General features: G+C 52.9%; 5 protein-coding genes across 5 annotated transcripts; 2 read left to right on the forward strand and 3 right to left on the reverse strand.

The window, feature by feature from the left end:
- Positions 1-5,146: 5,146 nt before the first annotated feature.
- Positions 5,147-6,268, reverse strand: ACET3X_009281 (uncharacterized protein). The gene is made up of 4 exons (XM_069455459.1): positions 6,065-6,268; positions 5,919-6,007; positions 5,736-5,867; positions 5,147-5,686 (listed from the first exon to the last, which is right to left on the reverse strand). Exons 1-4 carry the CDS (start codon positions 6,115-6,117, stop codon positions 5,511-5,513), a joined length of 450 nt encoding a protein of 149 aa, XP_069303358.1. The 5' UTR covers positions 6,118-6,268; the 3' UTR covers positions 5,147-5,510.
- A 191-nt stretch (positions 6,269-6,459) lies between these two features.
- Positions 6,460-11,304, forward strand: ACET3X_009282 (uncharacterized protein; the record flags this gene model as incomplete). The annotated part of the gene is made up of 1 exon (XM_069455460.1): positions 6,460-11,304. One exon carries the CDS (start codon positions 6,460-6,462, stop codon positions 11,302-11,304), a length of 4,845 nt encoding a protein of 1,614 aa, XP_069303359.1.
- A 2,024-nt stretch (positions 11,305-13,328) lies between these two features.
- ACET3X_009283 (uncharacterized protein) lies at positions 13,329-15,768 on the forward strand (the record flags this gene model as incomplete). The annotated part of the gene is made up of 3 exons (XM_069455461.1): positions 13,329-13,500; positions 13,592-13,759; positions 13,805-15,768. 3 exons carry the CDS (start codon positions 13,329-13,331, stop codon positions 15,766-15,768), a joined length of 2,304 nt encoding a protein of 767 aa, XP_069303360.1.
- Positions 15,769-17,892: 2,124 nt separating this feature from the next.
- On the reverse strand, positions 17,893-18,660 carry ACET3X_009284 (uncharacterized protein; the record flags this gene model as incomplete). Its single annotated transcript, XM_069455462.1, has 1 exon — positions 17,893-18,660. The coding sequence occupies one exon, from the start codon at positions 18,658-18,660 to the stop codon at positions 17,893-17,895; it is 768 nt and encodes a 255-aa protein (XP_069303361.1).
- A 405-nt stretch (positions 18,661-19,065) lies between these two features.
- Positions 19,066-19,534, reverse strand: ACET3X_009285 (uncharacterized protein; the record flags this gene model as incomplete). The annotated part of the gene is made up of 2 exons (XM_069455463.1): positions 19,066-19,392; positions 19,454-19,534. The coding sequence occupies 2 exons, from the start codon at positions 19,532-19,534 to the stop codon at positions 19,066-19,068; spliced, it is 408 nt and encodes a 135-aa protein (XP_069303362.1).
- Positions 19,535-19,645: the final 111 nt, after the last annotated feature.

Consider the following 19,645-nt stretch of genomic DNA (forward strand, 5'->3'; position numbering starts at 1 on the left):
GGTACTCTACATCCTCCGAAGCAGACGTAGGCACACTTCTCATTTACCTTGAACCTCTTTGTCGAATTCACGTTGTAAAGAAAGACAATACTTACCTGGATTTGGAATGAAATCCCACTGGGCCATATTTTATTGAGCGAGGTGACGCCCGCCGTTGATGAAATAGGGACCAACTCTGGCGTATTTATACTGCAAGCACTTGAGGGGGGATAGGTCCAGCCAAATTTTGGAGTCTGCGGAGAGAGAGGCGGCAGCGTGGGCATTTCGCTAAGGCAGGCGACGACAGGGTTGCAGGGGGTCCAGGCGATGACGAGCATCAGGTTTGCACTGTAGCCCTTCATCTGATGCTCAAGTTCCTTGGGGTGTTTGCTCTCCGAAGTCCTCCTCCGCGGCCATAAGCTTGACCCCCTCCCGTCTCCAACGATAGATCACTCTGCACCAACGTTGGGCTGAAATGGCCATAAAATCCACGAATATCATGCCTTCGAAACCCTCGACACAGGTTGACATGGTGTTGCATCTTATCTGGACCGGTGGTGAGCCTTGGCGCAAGTTTGACTGAATGTTGCACCCCCACCCTCGACGGCGACAACACCACCACAACACCAACATCGAGCAGTCAAACAAGATACTAATACTCTTCAGAGCTGTAGCATCCAGCTCTGGGAAGTAGAAGAGACATCATGGATATTCAATATGACTCCATTGCGGACCTCCGGGGGAGCGCCAGCTTTGGCAATACCCGGCAGGACATCCGGCAAGGCGGCAACTGCCTCGAGCATGTTGATCAACTTCAAGAAAGAAAGGAGGATGACGCTGATCCATAGGATATGACGCTGAGATATCGACCACATAGCCTGTACCTCTTGTGGACATCCGACGCAACAGCAGGCTTTTCACACCAAGTCGTAAGCAACCGCCAGCTCTGAGGCAGGGACCTCTCGCGCAAGACCTCGCTGACGTTGTGAATCTGATGATTCATTAGGGAATTTGCCAAGTGCCTTGGTTGCGGCGAAAGCCCATCGAACGAGATCCTTGCGACCATAAACCTCTGTCCTGGTCTTCGACGGTCTCCTATGCGCGCTATTCATGTACAGCGACAACGACAAGCCGACCTCCTTTACGAAGCCCTGGACAGTATAAACAACAATCTCAGGGGAACGCGCTTTGCCCTCGGGGTGAGGAGCCTTCGACTCAGGGCTACCTCAAGGCCGCATTCGCCACAACAAACTCCGCGGGGGTTTCCGAGTCTGCTGAGGAGTACACAAGAACACCACCGGTGCGGTAGTGATTCGAGAACAACAAGAATTGGGACTGAATAAGATCAGAGGCATTCACACCCACCCTGGGTAAGACCAGAAAGGCTGTTACCTCTCTGTCTCGAAGTGCCTCTCCAATGGTCTGCCCGCAACTGGTAAGACCTGGAGGAGACGAATCTGACAGAGATGCAGCGCTGTGAATACTGACGATGGTGTAGGGAAGAGCACTCAACATGCACACCCTGGCCCCTGCCCCTTCCTCGAAGACTTGACAAGAGTCAGGCGCCCCTTCCACTCAATACCCATCTCAGCTATGCGCTTACGCAACGCGATCGAATCGAGAAGCCTCGAAGCGAAACAACGTAAACCATTCTCGAAGCCCACCCCTGAGCCATCTGCAACGATACAGAAACTCCTGTTCAAGTCGAAGGATACTGGACCCTCTCGAGAGGAAAGTAGGAGTTGGCGCCGCCCACGCAGAGCGCAAGCAGGAGATAGAGGCCAGTCACCGAAGAAACGGGCCGCTGTCAAGGGCGCCAGACACATGACTGGCTTGACAAGGAGAGACGCCGAGGATACTCGACATGGAAGAACTGGTATGATACGAACTTCTCTGACTGGAGAGAGAGGGGAAATCTAGTCCTGGGGTGCTGAGACCGAGGGGCTCCGTAGCCTCAAGCACAATGGCGTAAGGGACTTGGAGGAGATGCGAGCGAAGCAACGGGCTTCTTCGACCGTTCTCCTGACACGCTGCCCTCTGTTGAGCCTTTGTCCGGCTCGTACAGCACCCTTCTCTTACCCACAGGAACATGTTTGACGAAAACACGAGCAGAAAGTCCCGCTCGGAGAAACACGGCGGACTGTTCTGGGGCCGAAGACATTACGATGACGAAGTGCACGAGGTACGACTACCTTGTCGCTATCTTTCCATACCATGGGCAAAATACGGAACAACTGGCTCGAGTACTGGGTGTCTTCACCGGACATAGGACCTCGAGTCGCTGCATTGTCCAATGTTACACCAAGTGCCATCAAGTTGACACCTGCATCTCGACAATCAGGACGCTTCACAAGCCTAGTCTGCTTCGTAGCAGCGCAACGTCTCCAGAATGTAACAGAAGTTTAGCATCGGCAAGGGGAGGTGAAAACCACTGACTGTCATCGTCGACACATCTGTCCAGAGCCATCTCAGCAACCAGGTGTCTACCAGTAATGATAGCGGTGATACGGGCTGCGATATGTTTAGGGTAGGAGATTCACCAGTACTGGTTGGCTCGTAGTTACTGGCGCTCCCAGGATGAGACCCCAAGTAAAGATGATGCGCATATGAGTGCTCCGATTCTTGGTCGTACTCGCTGGAGTATGAGTATGTCCAATGTCCAATCGAAAGACCAAACCACCACCAGCGACGACCGAAAACAATCGACCTCTACTTCACAGCAAGGTGGAGTAGAAAACGTGTCCACCCTGTGTTACTTCAGAGCTGGAATGGTGGTGGTGTTGAATCATGTCGCAACAGTATCCTGGCGTCGTTAATCCCGTAACCGTGTAGCACAAGACACTCTGGTTGATTGCCAGATCGAGAAAGTCCAGCTAGTCCAGGACATTGGGCATGCAAGCCCTGCTTGCTTCGAGCGAAGTGTTTAGCATTGGATTGCATCGCTAAAGCTTACAAGAATCCTGAGGTTGATCTTCCAGTCGACAGCGATCCGACAATGACACTGAATCCTGTTAACCGCAGGTTCGATGTTCCCGTCAAAAGATAAGCCGGACTCCATGTAAAAGATATTTACGCAGATAAGTTGTCGATGCTATGCAGTAGCATCAGCCGTAGTGTCATCGCTGTCGCGTGCACCTCGTGGGAGGATGCAAGAGCTTAGTGGTGACACCTCTTTTTCGATACTTGCGTGAAGGCGAAGCTGTAACGCTTCTGTCTGCCCAGCGGGCGGAGCGCTCATCGCTGCCGGGATGCACAGACGACCCAAGCATAGCGCTGAGACACATCCTTCAACAGCGCAAGTCCTCGAAATGGTAATCTTGCGAGTATGTTGCATACAAAAAGCGGGATGTGTGATGCGCTATTCAACCTTCGCGTCCGCTATCAACCTCGATTGCATACAGCGTGTGCGCCACTGACGAGAATTCGCTCAAGCCTGATATCATCGTTGTCACATCGCAGGAACACTCTGACTTTCGATGGTCACTGTCGTCGGCTTAAATGCCAAGGTCGCAACCATTGCAACAGCTTGCGCTGCGGCAACGTCTGATCACGAGGTCATGTCTAGGAGGGCATTCCAATCCTCGCCTACTCCAGAGCCCAGACGTGTCTCGTTTCTTGCAGGTTTCTCTTGTGCACCGACCTTGCGCTTGCAGCATAATGCAGAGTCATCAGTGGTGAGCCTGCTTCTTCACCAACGCAAAGCAGATGCTGAAGTTATCCGTTGTCCTCGTTGTATGGCATGGCGCTCGGGCATCGTGATGCGGTAGGATCGAGGGGGTGAGATGGGATTCTTTCAGATGGCGAGACGTCGGCGTTGTCTTGTGAGATCGAAAGGGGTGCTCGCAATCGGTTCGAACAAAGCTTTTGTTATCCGTACAAAGACCGAAGTAGGAGAGGGGCTATCGGCGCCGCCTCTTAATGAAGATGTTGCTGGCGGATGGTCTGCTGACTGTCGCAGTGCTACATCTCGTCTCCTGAACTCACCAGAAATTGTTCGCGCGTTGCTCGATATGCCGTGGCAAAACCTGTTGTCTTGGTGGCTTCCAAAGTGCCTGCGTGGGCGCGCAAGCTCTATTCTTATCAAAATGAGCTGTGTGGCCACCGCATAGGACATGCGGCGGTCTTCAGTCAAAAGCGTGTATCGGTGTGAGACCCAAAGAAGTACGGGAACGCAAATCTGTACCAATCTGAGGCTGCCGTGGAACCATTGCGGACCTCCGCCAAAGCTATCGGCGCTGAAGCTGGTCTCTGGAGCTAAGAAGACCATGGAGAGTGCTGCAGATGCCTGAATGCACTGGCGCATCAGGTGCAGCTGCCATTTCTGTCGTCTTCGTGTTTGTGATGCCCTTCAACCAGGGTGAAATCTCTTCCGCACAGGAGGCGCGCCTGTATGTGTGCCCGTTCGGGAAGCTTCACAAAGTGCTGCGGTGGCAGGAGCTGTGTGTGCTACATCGCGCACGATGAAGCAGTGCCTGTAGGATGGGGAAGCTCTATCGTGAGGCTCTGTCGGAGAGGCTTTGCGGACATCGAGGTCGTTGCTCGATTCGTGGAAGGAGGACGGTGGCGTTAATGTGGGGATGGATTTGTGCGGTCTCCCGCGCGGCTGAACTCCCCACATCAGAGCCCCCAAAGACGCTGCAGACGCTGCCATGACACTGAAAGTCATCGTCTCGTCAGAAAAACGACCATGGTGCAGGGGTGACGAGAAAGTCATGAAGGCCGTCGACGTCTGCCAGCCGGTTGGGTATCGCCGGCTTGTGCAGCAATCATGACAGCGCAACACAAGCTAAGGAGTCGAGACGAGCATATGCCTGTCGAAACACCAGCATTGCAGACGGCAGCATAAAGCAAGAGATTAGCATATCCTTTGGGTGTGTAGCAGAGTGGTCGGCTGGGAGGCGGGCTGCGTCGCGTCGAGGGGGCAAATAATGTTGGCGGGCTTCCCCGCCTCCAACACCAAAATGCTTCAAACGAGGGCGTGTACGAGAACCTAGGAAGACGCAAACGCAATCCGTTCCAAGCAGATTTGGCTCAGGAAGAAAGCTGCAGACGAACATGATTCAACGACATACGCAGCACTAGGCAGCATGTTCTCCTCGACGATGGGCACACATTTAGAGATACGATATGCACCCAACTAAAAGACCAAGCAGGAAAGGTATAAAGTATTGGGCTCGTTATTCATTTCCATGTTCTTCATATTGGCCAGGGTCCAGCAAAGAGAGCCACCAGAATCTTCGTCCTGCCAATGTGGGATATATAGTGGCCATGCTCTCCAAATCGTCCGTCCAACGCCAGGCTTGCAGGACAATCATAGCCGATATTCTACAAAAAAAAATGGGCAACATCAGAAGGGCCAGTCCATCACAAACAGAAATTACGCCAGATCGAACACTCGTCGCTAGAAGGCAGCCATAGCAGATTTGTTCCTCTGCTATCTCAAGCTTCCTTCTTTCGCAGAGAGTACGACGGTCCTGCTTCTGCTAGCCGCATAATGTCTCTCGTACAAGCGATATCGGTGGTCTCTATGTTCATGGCTTCGCATACTGCTGTGTCCACTCCTGAGCTGTCTGAATAGCTTGTGCCTGATTCTCCTTCCATGCCTGTGCAACGTCGTTGGCGAGGGGATCGTCCGGGTTGGGAGCGCCCAGGAGAGCTTGGATAGATAGTAGGATGGTACGGATCTGGAGCGCGGGCGACCAGTTGCCTAGAGTAATCAGCCGGGTCACTAACGTGCACAATGAAGGCACACATACTTTTCAGGACGTCGAGGCAGATGCGCCCGAGACGGTCGATGTTTGGGTGGTAGATCTTGGTGAGAAAGCGGACCTTGGGCGGGGTCATGGGGTAGTCGTCTGGGAGGAAGAGTTCAAGCTTGAAAACGCCGCCTATGAGGCTTGTCAGCAAAGGACTGCAGACTGCCATGTGTGAGAACATGCCCTCATAAGGAGACTGGCTGGGGCCGTCGATGGTGACATCGAAGTACCGCAGATTGTCATCGTGGGGTGTCGCGCTGATTCCTTGCACTCTGTACCGCCGTCTGGATTAGTAACGCCATACATGTTCGCATAGCAGGTATGCTCACGGTTCGTTGACCAGGCGCTCGGTTTCCTTGATGATTCGCTTGGGCAGCGCCATGACTGGAGGTGGGGTAGGACGGGTCGACGGTAGCGAAGGGGTGGTCGCGGAGGATGCTGTGCACGTGTAGGAATCTGCGACCGTCGTCGAGGCTGGACAGGAAGATGCGAGGTGCTTTCTCTGGGTAGGAAGGTGCGAGGCCGTATCTTCCATGACGAGGTTTGATCTTGCGTAATCGGTCGGGCATCTTACCGACGTTGCCAAACGAGGCTTAGTCTACTAAGGGGCATGTCCATCCATCGGTGGGAAGGCGCGCCAAGGGGTCAGGCCTATCACCACCTGCCATCAACACCATCACCGCCATCTCTCTCACCCAATCCGGCCGCGTTTGCCAAAGCCAAGATGGCGGCCACAGGGGTTGGGCCATCGTCGGCATTCAAGTCACCAACGTTTGATGATAATGTCGAGATCAAGGTAGACGACGATATTGGCGCCGCAAGCATAAGCCCAGCAGGCCGCGACGTGGTGCTCGCCAGCAAAAGTGGCCTCCGCATCATAGATCTCGACAACATCTGGTCTCTGCCCCTCTTCATTCCGAACCAGTCGTCATGGGACGTTGCAGATGTACAATGGTCCCCTTTTGCAGCACGCGCCGAATGGATCGCGTCGACGCGAAACCAGCTTGCGCTTGTATACAATCTCTCCATGCCTTACAACAACAACAAAGCACCCATCGAGTACACCTTGCGCGCACATGACAGAGCCATAACAGATATCAACTTCTCCGCACATCACCCTGACCTCCTGGCAACGTGTGGCGTAGACAGCTTCGTCTTTGTGCATGATCTTCGCAGCAGGCAAGCGCCGTTGAAGCTTGCCGACTACACAGCAGGAGCAACCCAAGTCAAATGGAACCGCCAGAACGACAAGATCATTGCCAGTGCTCATGACAAATACCTTCATATCTGGGATACTCGTCACGGAGCGAACCCTCTCTCCACCATCACCGCCCACACCACCAAGATTTACGGCATCGACTGGAATCGCAATGACGCGAATAAGATCATGACCTGTTCCCTCGATGCGACCATCAAACTTTGGAACAATGTAGGCTTGAAAGATCATATCAGTGTCCCTCGCCGTGTCATCCGCACTCACTACCCTGTATGGCGAGCGCGACACACGCCCTTTTCGCACGGTATCCTCGCCATGCCGCAACGCGGCAACTCTTGTCTCTGGCTATACAAGCACGTTAATGATAGTGACCCCTCGACTTTCACCAATCGTCACGCAAATGTCTTCCAGCAGCACGACCCTGATGCCCAAGTCCGCGAATTCCTCTGGCGCACACGTGGCTCCACCGATGATGGATTTGATAACCGCGATTTTCAACTGGTTTCCTGGGGTACTGACAGGCGTCTCGTACTTCACAAGCTACCTTCCGAGGACCTAGAGAAATGGGTCGGTCACCGCAAAGGCGAGGCGCTCGTGGAGAAGCCCAGTACAACGCGGAAAGGTGCTTCGTACGTTTCGTACCGGGACGGGCCTATACCTACCACGACTGCCGCAACTCAGGATGAATTTGGCCCCCCTCGTGCCCAGCGTAAAGGTAACCTGTCAACTCTCTTACAGAACTACTCGCTCAACGAAGAGACTTACTCCCCGCGCTTCCATGGCCAAATGCTTTCTCGGACACACCCTGAGACGCTTCCTCGAGAGACTATGACTGCTCGACCCATTCGGCGCAATGACCCACGCGTTGTCAACCACATGAAATGGATCAACGGCGTCAAATTTGGAGGCGATCGTCACAACAATGTCGACGATCATGCTCGGCCCAATCATTATGATCGCACGGAGAAGCAGCCATTCCAAGAGCAGAACGACCTCGGAGCCGAGATTTCCTACGTAGGCAACAAGTACAAGAAGCTTGCTTTCGAAGAAATCGATGTTCCTGGACGCCGCATCAAAGTGTCTTTCAATGGACCCTGGGGTGACTGGGATGCAACCACAAATGAGCCAAAACTTGTATTCCTCCGCTTTACCATCAAGTTCCCGGCCTCATACCCCAAGGCTATCGAAAGGCAACAATCAGGCACCGTTGTGGGTAGGGCACCGACCCCACTGGACATCGAATCTGAGCGAACGACAGCCGCAATCAGCAAGGACAACCAAGAGGAACTGATCAACAACATGCATCACATTGCTGAAGCCTGCGCAGATCAACAGCGAGAGGCCCTGGAAGCAGTGCTCTCGTATGCGTTGGGTGAACGAGCACTGGACGATAGCCTGGACCTGGCCGAAGATGACGACCCACTGGAAGACCTAGGTCCTCTACCCGGGGAGAGCTCCAGCGAGGATGAGGACCACGAGGGCGAGTTCACTGATGACGTGATGCAATCATCGCATACCAATGCTAATATCCCTCTGCCAATACAGTGCACGGCGCGATTCTCGGTAGATGGATCCCTTGTAGTCGCAAGGATACCCACCACGAAGTCAATGCCTGGCTCAGAAGCATTCAGATTCCAGATCACCAGGAGTCTTCGACAAGGAGTACTGAAGAACGACATCTTTGACTCGTTTGGCCGTTTCACTTCTCGACGCCCCGAGGCCTCTGACGGTGCATCATCACCATCCTCGTCGGTCGGCTCGTGGGAAACGTCTTCCACCCCGTCATCATCATCGGGTACCGATCATGCAGGGAATGCACACATAGGAAACTTCCAACCGCCGCTAGCTTGGCAAAAGTCTGCGTCCCGTTTTCAGTCGCGGAACTCGTTGCCGTCTTCGACCGGGGTGGGAAAGCAGGCAATAAAGACCAGATCCACAGTATCCATACTCTTTTCGGCTACAGATGATTTGGTTCCTAGTAAGCGCGAGTTGGCAGAAGAATATCGAATATTTGGACCTGGACCTATGATATGCGAGCACAACTCCGAGGTAGCTCGAAAGTACGGTTATGACGACCTGGCGGATATTTGGATCCTTTGCAAACTGATTTTGAGTAACGAAGTGCCATTGGAAATATTACCTCAGAAATACCGGAGAGATCAAGTCCTTGTGCTTGCCCGGAGAGCTCTTGTGAGGATCAAGCGCAAGGACAGTGGACTGGACCTTCAGTTTGACGAGGCAGACACGGTGACAAAACCTAAGCTTAACGCACGTGTGAAATGGGGCAATCACATTGTTGTTACATGGCTGATACCTTCGCTCTTTGACCATTTCGAACGTCTAGCAGATACACAGATGCTTGCCATGCTGTCATGTATCTTCGCGGAACCTGCCGCCCGTGAGGGTGTGACCTCAGCTATGGCTAAAATGCGGCAATCTCAGCTTCCAATGTCCATGGAGGCACCGGCCTTCTCCTTGGACTACTTCTCCTCTGTGGACGCTGCGTGGAGTTTGTTCAAGCCTACGATCTCTGTGCCGTCTACTCCGTCGCATTCACGCTTTGCGACGCCAGCCAACGAGTTTACATGGCAAAGACTGGCCAAGAATCTCGACACATATGGAAGTCATGGAAGTTCGAATGGCCCGTGGAGCAGCGATCATATCAGCTCTGATCCCGTCACGCCATACTCTACCGGCAACACCCCGCCCGTCTTGTCGAGGGCGTCCACGACGAGAACTGCGCACACGACCAATCACACACCATACGGGACGTCGCCTGAGCAGAGTCACACAGCCCACAAGAAAAGTTCAACAGCAAATTTTGCAAGTGCCGTTGCTGCATTGTCGCGTCCCTTTGCAAGCGCAATTTCGTCTTCACCGCCGGTGAGATCACGCATGGATGATCTTTCTACGTCAGCACCCACTAGTGGTGTCACCTGGGGAACAACTACGTTCTATGGTAGTGACTCCCACGACCAGAGTAACATGTCAACTTCACGTTCGAAACACGGCAAGCGAGCCAGTTTCGGACAGTCTGAACAAGTCAATGTCAACTACATCGACGATTCTGATTCTGAATATGAGAGAGTCGACGACGATGGAGCTTACATCACAACAGGTACAAGAGAAAACAACGTGCCTGGTCCACCTCGAGATGGCACAAATACCAAAGGATCTATCAAGGTCACGCTCAAGAATCAAGACCAGTTCGACGATGAAGCGTGTTTCAGTCGTCCGCTGTTGGACACAAGCAAAGACTGGCTGCATCGGGCATGGCGCGAACAGTATGCTGAGATGCTCAGTCGTTGGGGCCTGGTCAGTCTACGCGCTGAGGTATTGAAGTTCAATGGCCTCGTGTCGTATTTTCCGACTGAAACTTCTCCTACCATCCAAAAACATGGGTCAGTGTCTCTCGCACTCAAGCAGTCCGCAGACGAAGACGGTGACGAAAAGGCGATGAGACATTTGTCACGAGCTTCATCCACACTGGTGCCTCCAACTCCCACCACGACACAAATGAAGCGCTCACCTGGTCCATCACCACGTCACTTCTCTTTCAACCCAGAAGCAATCGAGTTCCAGCCTGGAACATTTGCAAACGGCCTACCGGAAGAGTTTGTACCGAATCCTGACGCATTCATTCCTGCCGAACAGTATCTTCGTCTGTCAATACCCGTTCCAACTCCGACAAGGGAGTTAGACGAGAGTGTTGCCGGTCTTAGTACATCACCTGGTCAAGGCCGATTGCAGCCACCTTCCAGTCGAGCAAGCAGGCCGAGCCTATCGCGAGGCACATCAAATGTCTCCGCCGGTTCATCTTGGCGCGACGGCCGTGAGGGTCGCTCGCGCACGAACCTCACTACCACGCCTTCCAAATCTACCAAAACAGAACCTGTATACAGCTGCAGTATCTGCTGGATCCGAGTTTCGGGTCTCTTCCACCTCTGTCCTTCATGTGGACACGTCGCGCATATGGATTGCATGGACGACGAGATCGGTGTGGAAGATGGCGAGTGCGTAGTCGGTTGCGGGTGCGGTTGTGGCCTCGAAGATGACGACGAGCGCAGCCGGATGGAGGCTTACATTGAAGGAGTGCGCGCCGCGAATGCTGCAGGTATTGCATGGGAGGAGGGCAGTGAATGGTTGCCCAGTGGAACCACGACTCCTGCTCTGTACGCCGAGAGTGCATATGGAGACTTCATGACAGGTGGTGCCAGCAAAATAGCAAGCACGGGCGAAGAGAAGAGGAAGGAGAGGTTAGGTGGACGCAGTAATGTCGTCAGCCCTACGCCCACTAAGACGAAAAAGAAGGGGAAGAAGAAGGTCAGGGCTTCGGGGTTGAGTTACTACTGAAGCATTGTACAGTACACTAGAAGATACCCGTTTCTTTTGCACGATACCTGATGATCTTAGTTTTACTATTCTGGCGTTTGTACAACATCTGGAATTCGTTCGCTATCAGGAATAGTCCTTAGCAATGTAGCGCTATCTGTTCTCTATTATCTGTACTTAATTGGGGAGTCCTTGCACGTCGACACAGCTGGTTTATTGTTGTGCTGTCTCACCCAATCGCGTAAATGGATATAAGCGCTGCCCTGCTTCCAGCGCTTTCCTTCTACTGTTCCTCCACTTTTCACTTCCACTTTCACTTTCACTTTTCTCCGCGTTGCAACAGAGAACTGCACGTTTTCAATTTTTCGGAGTCCGTGCTGCGCCTCATAGGATCCTGATACTCATAACAAACGATTTCCTCCGCACTCTCACTCGAAAAATACCCTTGCATCTTCGTCACTTACCACGCGAATACTCGACAAGTGTAAATCGAAAATCGAAACATCGATCATGTCTTTCTTCAACAACGTTTCGAAGGCTCTGGACGGCTTCGGACAAGAGGCCGGAAAGCACGTCGGCGGTGCCGCACACGAGACGGTCAAGCATCTCGATGCGTTTGGACAAGAGGCGGGAAAGAACATCGGACCTGCTCTCGGTGAAGCCTGGGAGCACATGGATGCGTTTGGTCAAGAAGCTGGAAAGCATGTTGGCGGTGCTGCGCACGAGACGTTCAAGCAACTCGATGCCTTTGGTCAAGAGGCAGGGAAGAAAATCGGACTTGCTCTGGAAGAGTCATGGAAGCACATGGATGCATTTGGTCAAGAGGCTGGGAAGCAAGTTGGCGTGGCTGCAGAGAAGACTAAGCAGTGGGTCGAAGAGCATCCGGGAGAGACCGCTGGCATCGTGGCGTGTGTTGTTGCCGCTCCTGTCGGTATCGGAGCCACATATGCTGTTTTGCATATGGTGGGCTTCACGGCTACGGGAATTGCAGCTGGATCGGCCGCCGCCGCAGCACAGTCAGGAATTGGCAACGTTGCAGCCGGGAGTGCTTTTTCGATTCTCCAGAGCGCGGCAGCAGGAGGTGCTGGCGCTACACTCGTCAGTGGCGTCGCTGGAGGCACGGCCACCGGCATTGCTATTGCTGCCACGACTCCTGGATTGATCAAAGCTGTACAAGAAGGCAAGAAGGAGGTCACGATCGATAATGTCACGTACAAGATCGAAGACAAAGAAGAGGAAGAACCTTCACCAGCAGTTCAGTAGAGTGTGGCAGTGTGCTCAGGAGAGAACAAGGAGGGTGTGAAGGCACTGGGGCACTACATGTCGCGTCAGAGTAACACGACATGCTTATGACTTGCGAGGGATAGGGCAGAGATGTGGATAAGTTTCCTCTTGTACTGTCTTGCGTCATTTGTACCTAGAAGATGCAAATAGGATCAGCTGCAAGCAAATCCGGTACAGTGATAAAAACGTGGACTGATTTGCAAACCGTAAAGAGGGAATTCCTGCAATCATGCTCCGCGGGATCTTCGATGGCTTCGCGTCGCTCCCGAGACAAGGCTGAGCCGTTGGTGGAGCGGTTCACGGGCGGGTGACAGGCGTAGGCTGCAAGGGTTCCGAAGATAGGATGGCGCCGATGCCGCCTGCAGCACAACAACCCGGTGATCCCAAAGCAACGGCTAATCCCAGGATTTTGCGCCGTCGCACAGGTTCCTGGACTCGAGTAACTACCACTGCGCATTACCGAGCACAAGAGTCTGCATGAAGGATTACCGGGTTGCGCAGGATGAAGGATGATGCTGCGGCCGTACCCCACGCACGCGTGCCCAGGTGATTTGCGAACCCGATTAGTAGGGCGCTAACGAGTAGCCGCGCATCTCCCCAGCTTCTTCTCCACTTTAGATAGACTGCCTCTGTTGCTTATCTGCAAAACTCCCGATGATTCCACTCGATTCCGCTTAGCAGGCCATCTCCTTCTTGCATATGAGATCACCAGTCGCCAGCGAGCTCGCCCACGGAATCCACGCCCGCACCACTCGCGGCAGATGGCTGAAGCTATCACTGTCCCGTCATCCTCGTTCGTGCTAAAACCCCCGGAATCCGCCCCGATCGACATCAAGCCCGCTAGAAAGACGGCGTCTGCCTCGTGTCCAGCACCCACCAAGGCCTCCGACACTGCTGGCGTCACCAAGCGGAAGCAGTCCAAGAGCCGCAATGGTATGCTCACGCTCTGTCGGCTCTTGTCGTCTACACGATACGCATCACTCGAGGCGCTTCGGCTAAGCATTGTACTGACGTGTCTGGACAGGATGCGTTACCTGCAAGGCAAAGCGCCTGAAGTGTGACGAGAAGAAGCCTACATGCGAGCAGTGTGCCAGGCGCGCAGTGACCTGTGGTGGCTACAAGAAGGACTTCAAATGGAGACCGTTTGAAGAGCCAAGCAGCTCAAACAAAGCACCAACCAAGTCGCGCCAAGGTCAGTTTGTGGGCCACGACATGGACACGCATCTAACAGGCTCAGCCCCAGGTCCTCAACTACCGGCGTCTATGCCCTCGCATTTTCAAGGCCACTCCAGCTTCCAAGACCACCAATATGCCTTCTTTAGCGCGCCGCAAAACGCCTACTACCCGCCGCCTCAGCATTCGTACCCCTTCATACATGGGCCCCCTCTACAGACCTCCTTCTCGCAGCCCTCATTTGTACCCACAGACAACCTTTTGGCTGTCTCAGCAGCCTCACCCTTTATCGTCTCTCCCATGTCCATATCGCCTGCAGGCTCGTATGCGCCGGGATCATTCGGATCCCAAAGCGTCTTGGGGGCCGAGAGCACGACCACTGTCAATACAAAAGCCGATACCGAGTCTAGTGCATCGCCTGGCCAGTCGCCTAGACTTATAGTCCTTCTCCAGTCAGGAACCGATCTTAGCGAACCACCAGAGGAGTACTCCTCTTTCGTGTCTCAACATGAGGCCTTTTACCAGCCCACAGGCTTGACGCCTCCGACTTCAATGCAGGAAGACGAGATCGAACAGTTGGTGTACGATGGCAGTGACTATCATGCACATTATGTCACGCGAATACCATCTCCCTCACCATCAAGCTCCTCGAGTTCTTCTTCGAATTCTCCCGATTCCAAAATACCGGCCCAGGTACAACTGTCCCTCACATCGGCTGAATCAATCACGCGACGTTACGATAGAGATACCTGTGGTGTACTCTCGGTGAAAGACGGACCCACGGAAAACCCATGGCGAACTCTTATCTGGCCTCTTACCCGGGACTGCCCAGCACTCTATCATGCGATCGCATCTATGACCTCCTTTCACCAGTCAAAAGAGATGCCTACCTTGCGTATCCAAGGCATCGATCATATGCGAAATGCCGTACACGCACTAGCTGCTGGCATCCAGAACATGCGTGTTGATGCAGCCATCTCTACCACACTGGTACTGGCATTTGCCGAATCATGGGACCAACACATCAGCACAGGCATAAACCACATCAAGGGAGCTAGGATCTTGATCAACCGGGCACTCGTGCAGTATCGCCACAAGCCGAAACACGGCGAGGAATGGACCCGGCTGAAGTTCCTATGCAACACCTGGATCTACATGGACGTTCTTGCCCGCTTGACGTCCGCTGACGACGATGATGCTTACGATGTAGACGCCATACAAGAAAGCATATATGCTACTGGTGAGATAGAAACTACGCTTGACCCTTTGATGGGATGTGCGCACACGCTGTTTCCGATCATTGGCCGGGTAGCGAACCTGGTCAGAAAAGTACGGAGATCTGACAGCAACGGGCCCACTATTATATCACAAGCAGTACAGCTCAAGTCTCAGCTCGAAGATTGGAGCCCCCCTTCTTTCATCGAAGATCCTGAAGACGAGACGACAAGTCCACATGACACAATCAAAACTGCACTGGCCTACCGGACTGCCACACTACTCTACCTCCACCAAGCTGTACCAGAGATTCCATCAGAACCACCTAGTGTGCTCGCGAAGAGGGTACTTTGTGACCTGGCAACCGTACACCCGCGCTCCCGCTCAATCATCATTCATATTTTCCCACTCATGGCCGCTGGCTGTGAGGCAGCTGAGCCAGACGAGCGTGAATGGGTCACAGAGCGTTGGCGCCTAATGTCTTCTAGAATGAAGCTTGGGATCATAGAAAGATGTTTGGAGGTTACGAAAGAGGTCTGGAGCCGACGCGACGCCCGCGCATCAGAGCGTATGTTGCACATGAATGACATGCGCAACCACAATTTCTCACTGGACGCTCCTTTGGAACACGAAGACGGCGTATTTTCTACTGACTTCGACGGGAACGGCGACCACTGTTGCCAGGAGACATCGGACTGGAAACCGTCGTTGCCTAATGATACGGAGACCCTAGACGGTGTTGTTACTGTCAAGGACCGCCTGCATTGGCTGAGTGTCATGAAAGAGTGGCAGTGGGAGATCCTTCTAGGATGAACATTGACCAGGCTCGTGTCTACTCACTGCTGCGCTCACGAACTCTTCATGCAGTATCACAAGAAGCGACTTCTCGTCCGGGTCAACGAGTCAGTAATTTCTGGTACGGCTGTATCATGAGTCATGTCCGTGTCCCACAGCATTTCACAGCCGCCGATTTGAGCGTTTGCATTTTGGAGATGCAGTTATTTTGGTTTACCCTTTCGGATGTTTGCATCACGATACAAGTGGATGTAGTCCAGCATTTTCCAGGGTTCGGAGAGGCTCATTGAACGATCACCCAAGAAGCGCTCTCCAGGAAATTGTGCCTTGGGTCCGACTATAATGTGGGACCTACCCGCCTCTTCCCAGCATGTTGCTGAAATCATATTGATCATACCCTAATCGGTTCTCGTTTGTACGAATACTATGCCATTCAGTTTGATTGGCGACACTCCATTGTTGTGTCGGTTCTGAGGACTCACGGACCCCTCTTCGTTTCCAGAATCCACTCATTTGGCTGACCGGTATGGTGCAGTCGTTCAAGTACACGCGTATCACCTGGGCTTCCAGTATTGACGTGCTGGCGCAACGTCAATTACATTCCCCTCCCGATGTTGATTCCATACTTGCAGACAAATCAAAATGAAGACACGCTCCTGTGTGCTACAGTGGCGGCGCCAGACAGGTGCAGGCTGTCAGAAAGCAGCCACTGGCTGCAGTACTCGCTGTCAAGAACAGCCAACCGTAGCACGGCTTAATGGCACTACAGAACGCATGGTTCGTGCTCCAAGGTCTGATGATAAAGTGTGGAGATGCATCATAGGTAGCCAGAGTCGACCTATTACGCCGAACATGTGACTTATCATATCTGTTGTAGGGTGTCGGCCAAATATTGTACACCACGTAGTCGCTGTCCGCATCAGCCTCTTGCCCAAGATGGGCTGGCAAGCTGCAGACATCCGACATGCAACGGGAATCTGCATGAGCAACAAAGCTGTTATGCTCCCATGATCATGTTGTACGAAGAGATGCAGCAAGGGTCGAGTCCTGTGGCATATTACAAGAGTAGTGATGCAGATTAGGAATGCCTCGCACAATCGGACGTTTGACGAGCCCCGGTATCTTCGCTTAGATACCCCGAGCACCAAGCGCCAGACTGCAGGTACGACACAAGGACGGACTGCAAATACCGCATCGCGTCATCGCCGAAAGAGACGGAGCCTCGGGAGTGCTAAATTATCCAGCCAGGATTGTGTATCGGTGTAAAACAACTGTGCACCAAATGTGGTTCTGAGCATTTCAAACAGGCCAAGCTAAGTCCTCCGGTCACACTGTCAAGTCAGATCTACGCGTCATTTCTCAACTCTTCGTAACGACCAGAAGAGGAGACAAATCTTCTGCGGGTATCCGCATCCTGTTCCCACTCCTCCCCTGTCAAGGACGCCCAGCAAAGGTCAAGGAACTCATGCGCCATGTCGGCAAATATCCAACTTGGTACGTAATTGACGGGAACTTACGTCGCTCCAATTGTCAAATATGCAGGTACATTCATTTTCGGGGTTCCTCAAGCCAGGGATGGATCACGATACAGCAAAGACAGGTGCCTGACAGCCCACTACATGTACCACGGAACACCAGCACTTAACAAGCATTAACCACGTCCACTACGCCACCACTATTATCGAAAGACTCAACAGATGCACAGACGTATGTGGTTCAGTGGTGCTATCGGCCGCGTTTTGCGCCAGAGAAAGACAGTCTCAACTATCAAACACGCCTTCTCAGCTGACGTGATGGACACATTGGTGGCGTCTTCGCCTTACGTTACACCTCAAGGAATGGTCTCTTATAGCTTGCATTGCGAACTTTGCCAAGCTACTGCCGAGGGTGTGACTGTGAGTGTACTACGGATACTGCAGCCTGGAAAAGTGAGATCAAGGTAAAACTGGACGAGCACTTATAAAGGAAGGCAAGGGCACGCGAAGGTTGAAGCGAAGCAATGGCTGCCTGATCACCGGTTTCCTCTTTGACTGAAATAGTTCTAGAACTCTTTTTAGACCATAGTAGTTGTCAGTACCTAGGTATATAAGGTAATGCGCGAACAATATCTCCTACCATGCTATCGCATTGTGTCGCCTAGATTTAACGCTCAGCACCAATTTGAGGCTCTATCTCGCTCGCCTTGGCCTTTGAGTTAGCAAGCGTGATTGTCTGTTCCCAATCTCGACTCAATTCCTCCGCAGCGGCCAACCGCTCCTTGAGTTTGGCGATGCGCTTGTCGGACTTGGACTGACGGCAGCGCAAGAACTTGATTGTTTTATCCTTTTCGTGAAGTGTAGTCCAATGGATAAGGATATAATCGTTGTGCTCTTCCTGGCTTTGCTGCTGCTCCTCAGCTTTCAGTGTGGAAAACTGCTTTTGCTGAGTCTCCAACATTGTCAACTTGGCTTCACGTTTAGCAGCCGCTTCATGTGCGTCCTCTAGTTGCGTTGTCATATCCTCGAGCTGAAGCGCCAGGGCGTGAATAGTCTTATTTCTGACGTCGTCGTTGCGGCGGTTGGACTCCTCGAGCTCCTTGTGCATCTCCTTTAGATCAGTGATCTCGCTATCCCTAGCTATGAGGGCTTCCTTCAAGCCAGTGATCTCGCTCTCCTTTTCTGCGAGCATTTTGGAGGTTTCCTGGAAGAGGTTTTGGTTGAGCTCAGACTGTTGAAACAGCTCTGCTATACGCGTTTGTAGACGAGCGCTGTCCCGAGCTAGTTGATCGTTTTCCTGGGTGAGAGAAGCGATTGAAGGGGGGATGGAAGACGTGGCCGATGTCGATGACGAAGCCACGGCGGAGTCCTTGGGACGAAGCATCTTGTTGAAGAAACCCGGCTGCTGAGGCTTCGGGGTGAATTCAGCGGACATGATGCTGGGTTTTTGGGTGAGCGTGGTGCTAGCAATGGGGCTATTGATCGTCAAGTACCAGCTTATGAGGTGCTTCGGAGAACACAATGAAGTCTGACTCCAGTGTTCTACTCCTGCTTTCTGGGATGTATGCGTCTGCTTGGTAGAAGCAACCTTATAACTGTCACGTCTAGTATATGTGTAGTAACAATGTGGAGCATTGTCCGTCCACCAGCTCAGTAATATCAGACACTGTCTGGCATTAGCATTAGGGACGTATTCAAGTACGGCAGAGAACATGATGAGATTCTCAGCCCGAAGGCCGTTGCCGAAGATGAAAGTCTATCAACAAACAAAAAAAAACAAAAAGGCAAGGGGGGAAAGAGGACAGGAGAAAACAACCACACGACACGACCCAAAACGTCTTCAAGCGTGCTTGAAGATTCCACTCCACTTCTCCTCCCCAACACCAAGAACCACGGGCTTCTCCGGCACGATGTGCGTCTGGACGAAGACGCACTCGGCCCTATCCTCAAGGACCACCAGCAACGCCTCCACGTCTCCCTCCAACGCGCAGACTTCCGTCTCCAGGCGCTCGATCTTGGCGGCCGCAGCCTCTCCCTCCTTCGCCAGGGAGGCGTTGTAGGCCTCAAGGGCGGCGTTACGGGCCTCTAGGACCCTGACGCAGTCCTTGTACTGCTTCTCGATGCGCGCGAGCACATCGGCGGCCGGGCCGGCGGAGACAACGGGGTGCTATACAAGGTACTATGTCAGTGCTGATCTGAGAATAACAGAGGTATGGGGAAGTACTCACGTGGCTTTCGACGAGAATATCGAGGAGGACGGCGTCGACATCGTAGTCGGGGTTTGGCTGGAATGGGGCTGAGTAAGACATTGTTAGTGGTGTAGTCTTAGGGCTTGTTGTTTGTGAAGTTTTGAGGCAGAGGTTCGACTGTTGTAGCAGGTTAATGAGGTTCTGTGAGGGTAAGAAAACAGAACGAGGACG

This window comes from Alternaria dauci, chromosome 9 (assembly GCF_042100115.1).
Source record: "Alternaria dauci strain A2016 chromosome 9, whole genome shotgun sequence".
NCBI lineage: Eukaryota > Fungi > Ascomycota > Dothideomycetes > Pleosporales > Pleosporaceae > Alternaria > Alternaria dauci.

Bases quoted from the DNA above. Each gene is read 5' to 3' on its own strand.
- ACET3X_009281 (XM_069455459.1), bottom strand. From the start codon at position 6,117: ATGGCGCTGCCCAAGCGAATCATCAAGGAAACCGAGCGCCTGGTCAAC. The intron at 6,008-6,064 runs GTGAGCATACCT...ACGGCGGTACAG, and splicing joins GAGCGCCTGGTCAACGAACC to AGTGCAAGGAATCAGCGCGA. The intron at 5,687-5,735 runs GTATGTGTGCCT...TGATTACTCTAG, and splicing joins CTGCCTCGACGTCCTGAAAA to GCAACTGGTCGCCCGCGCTC.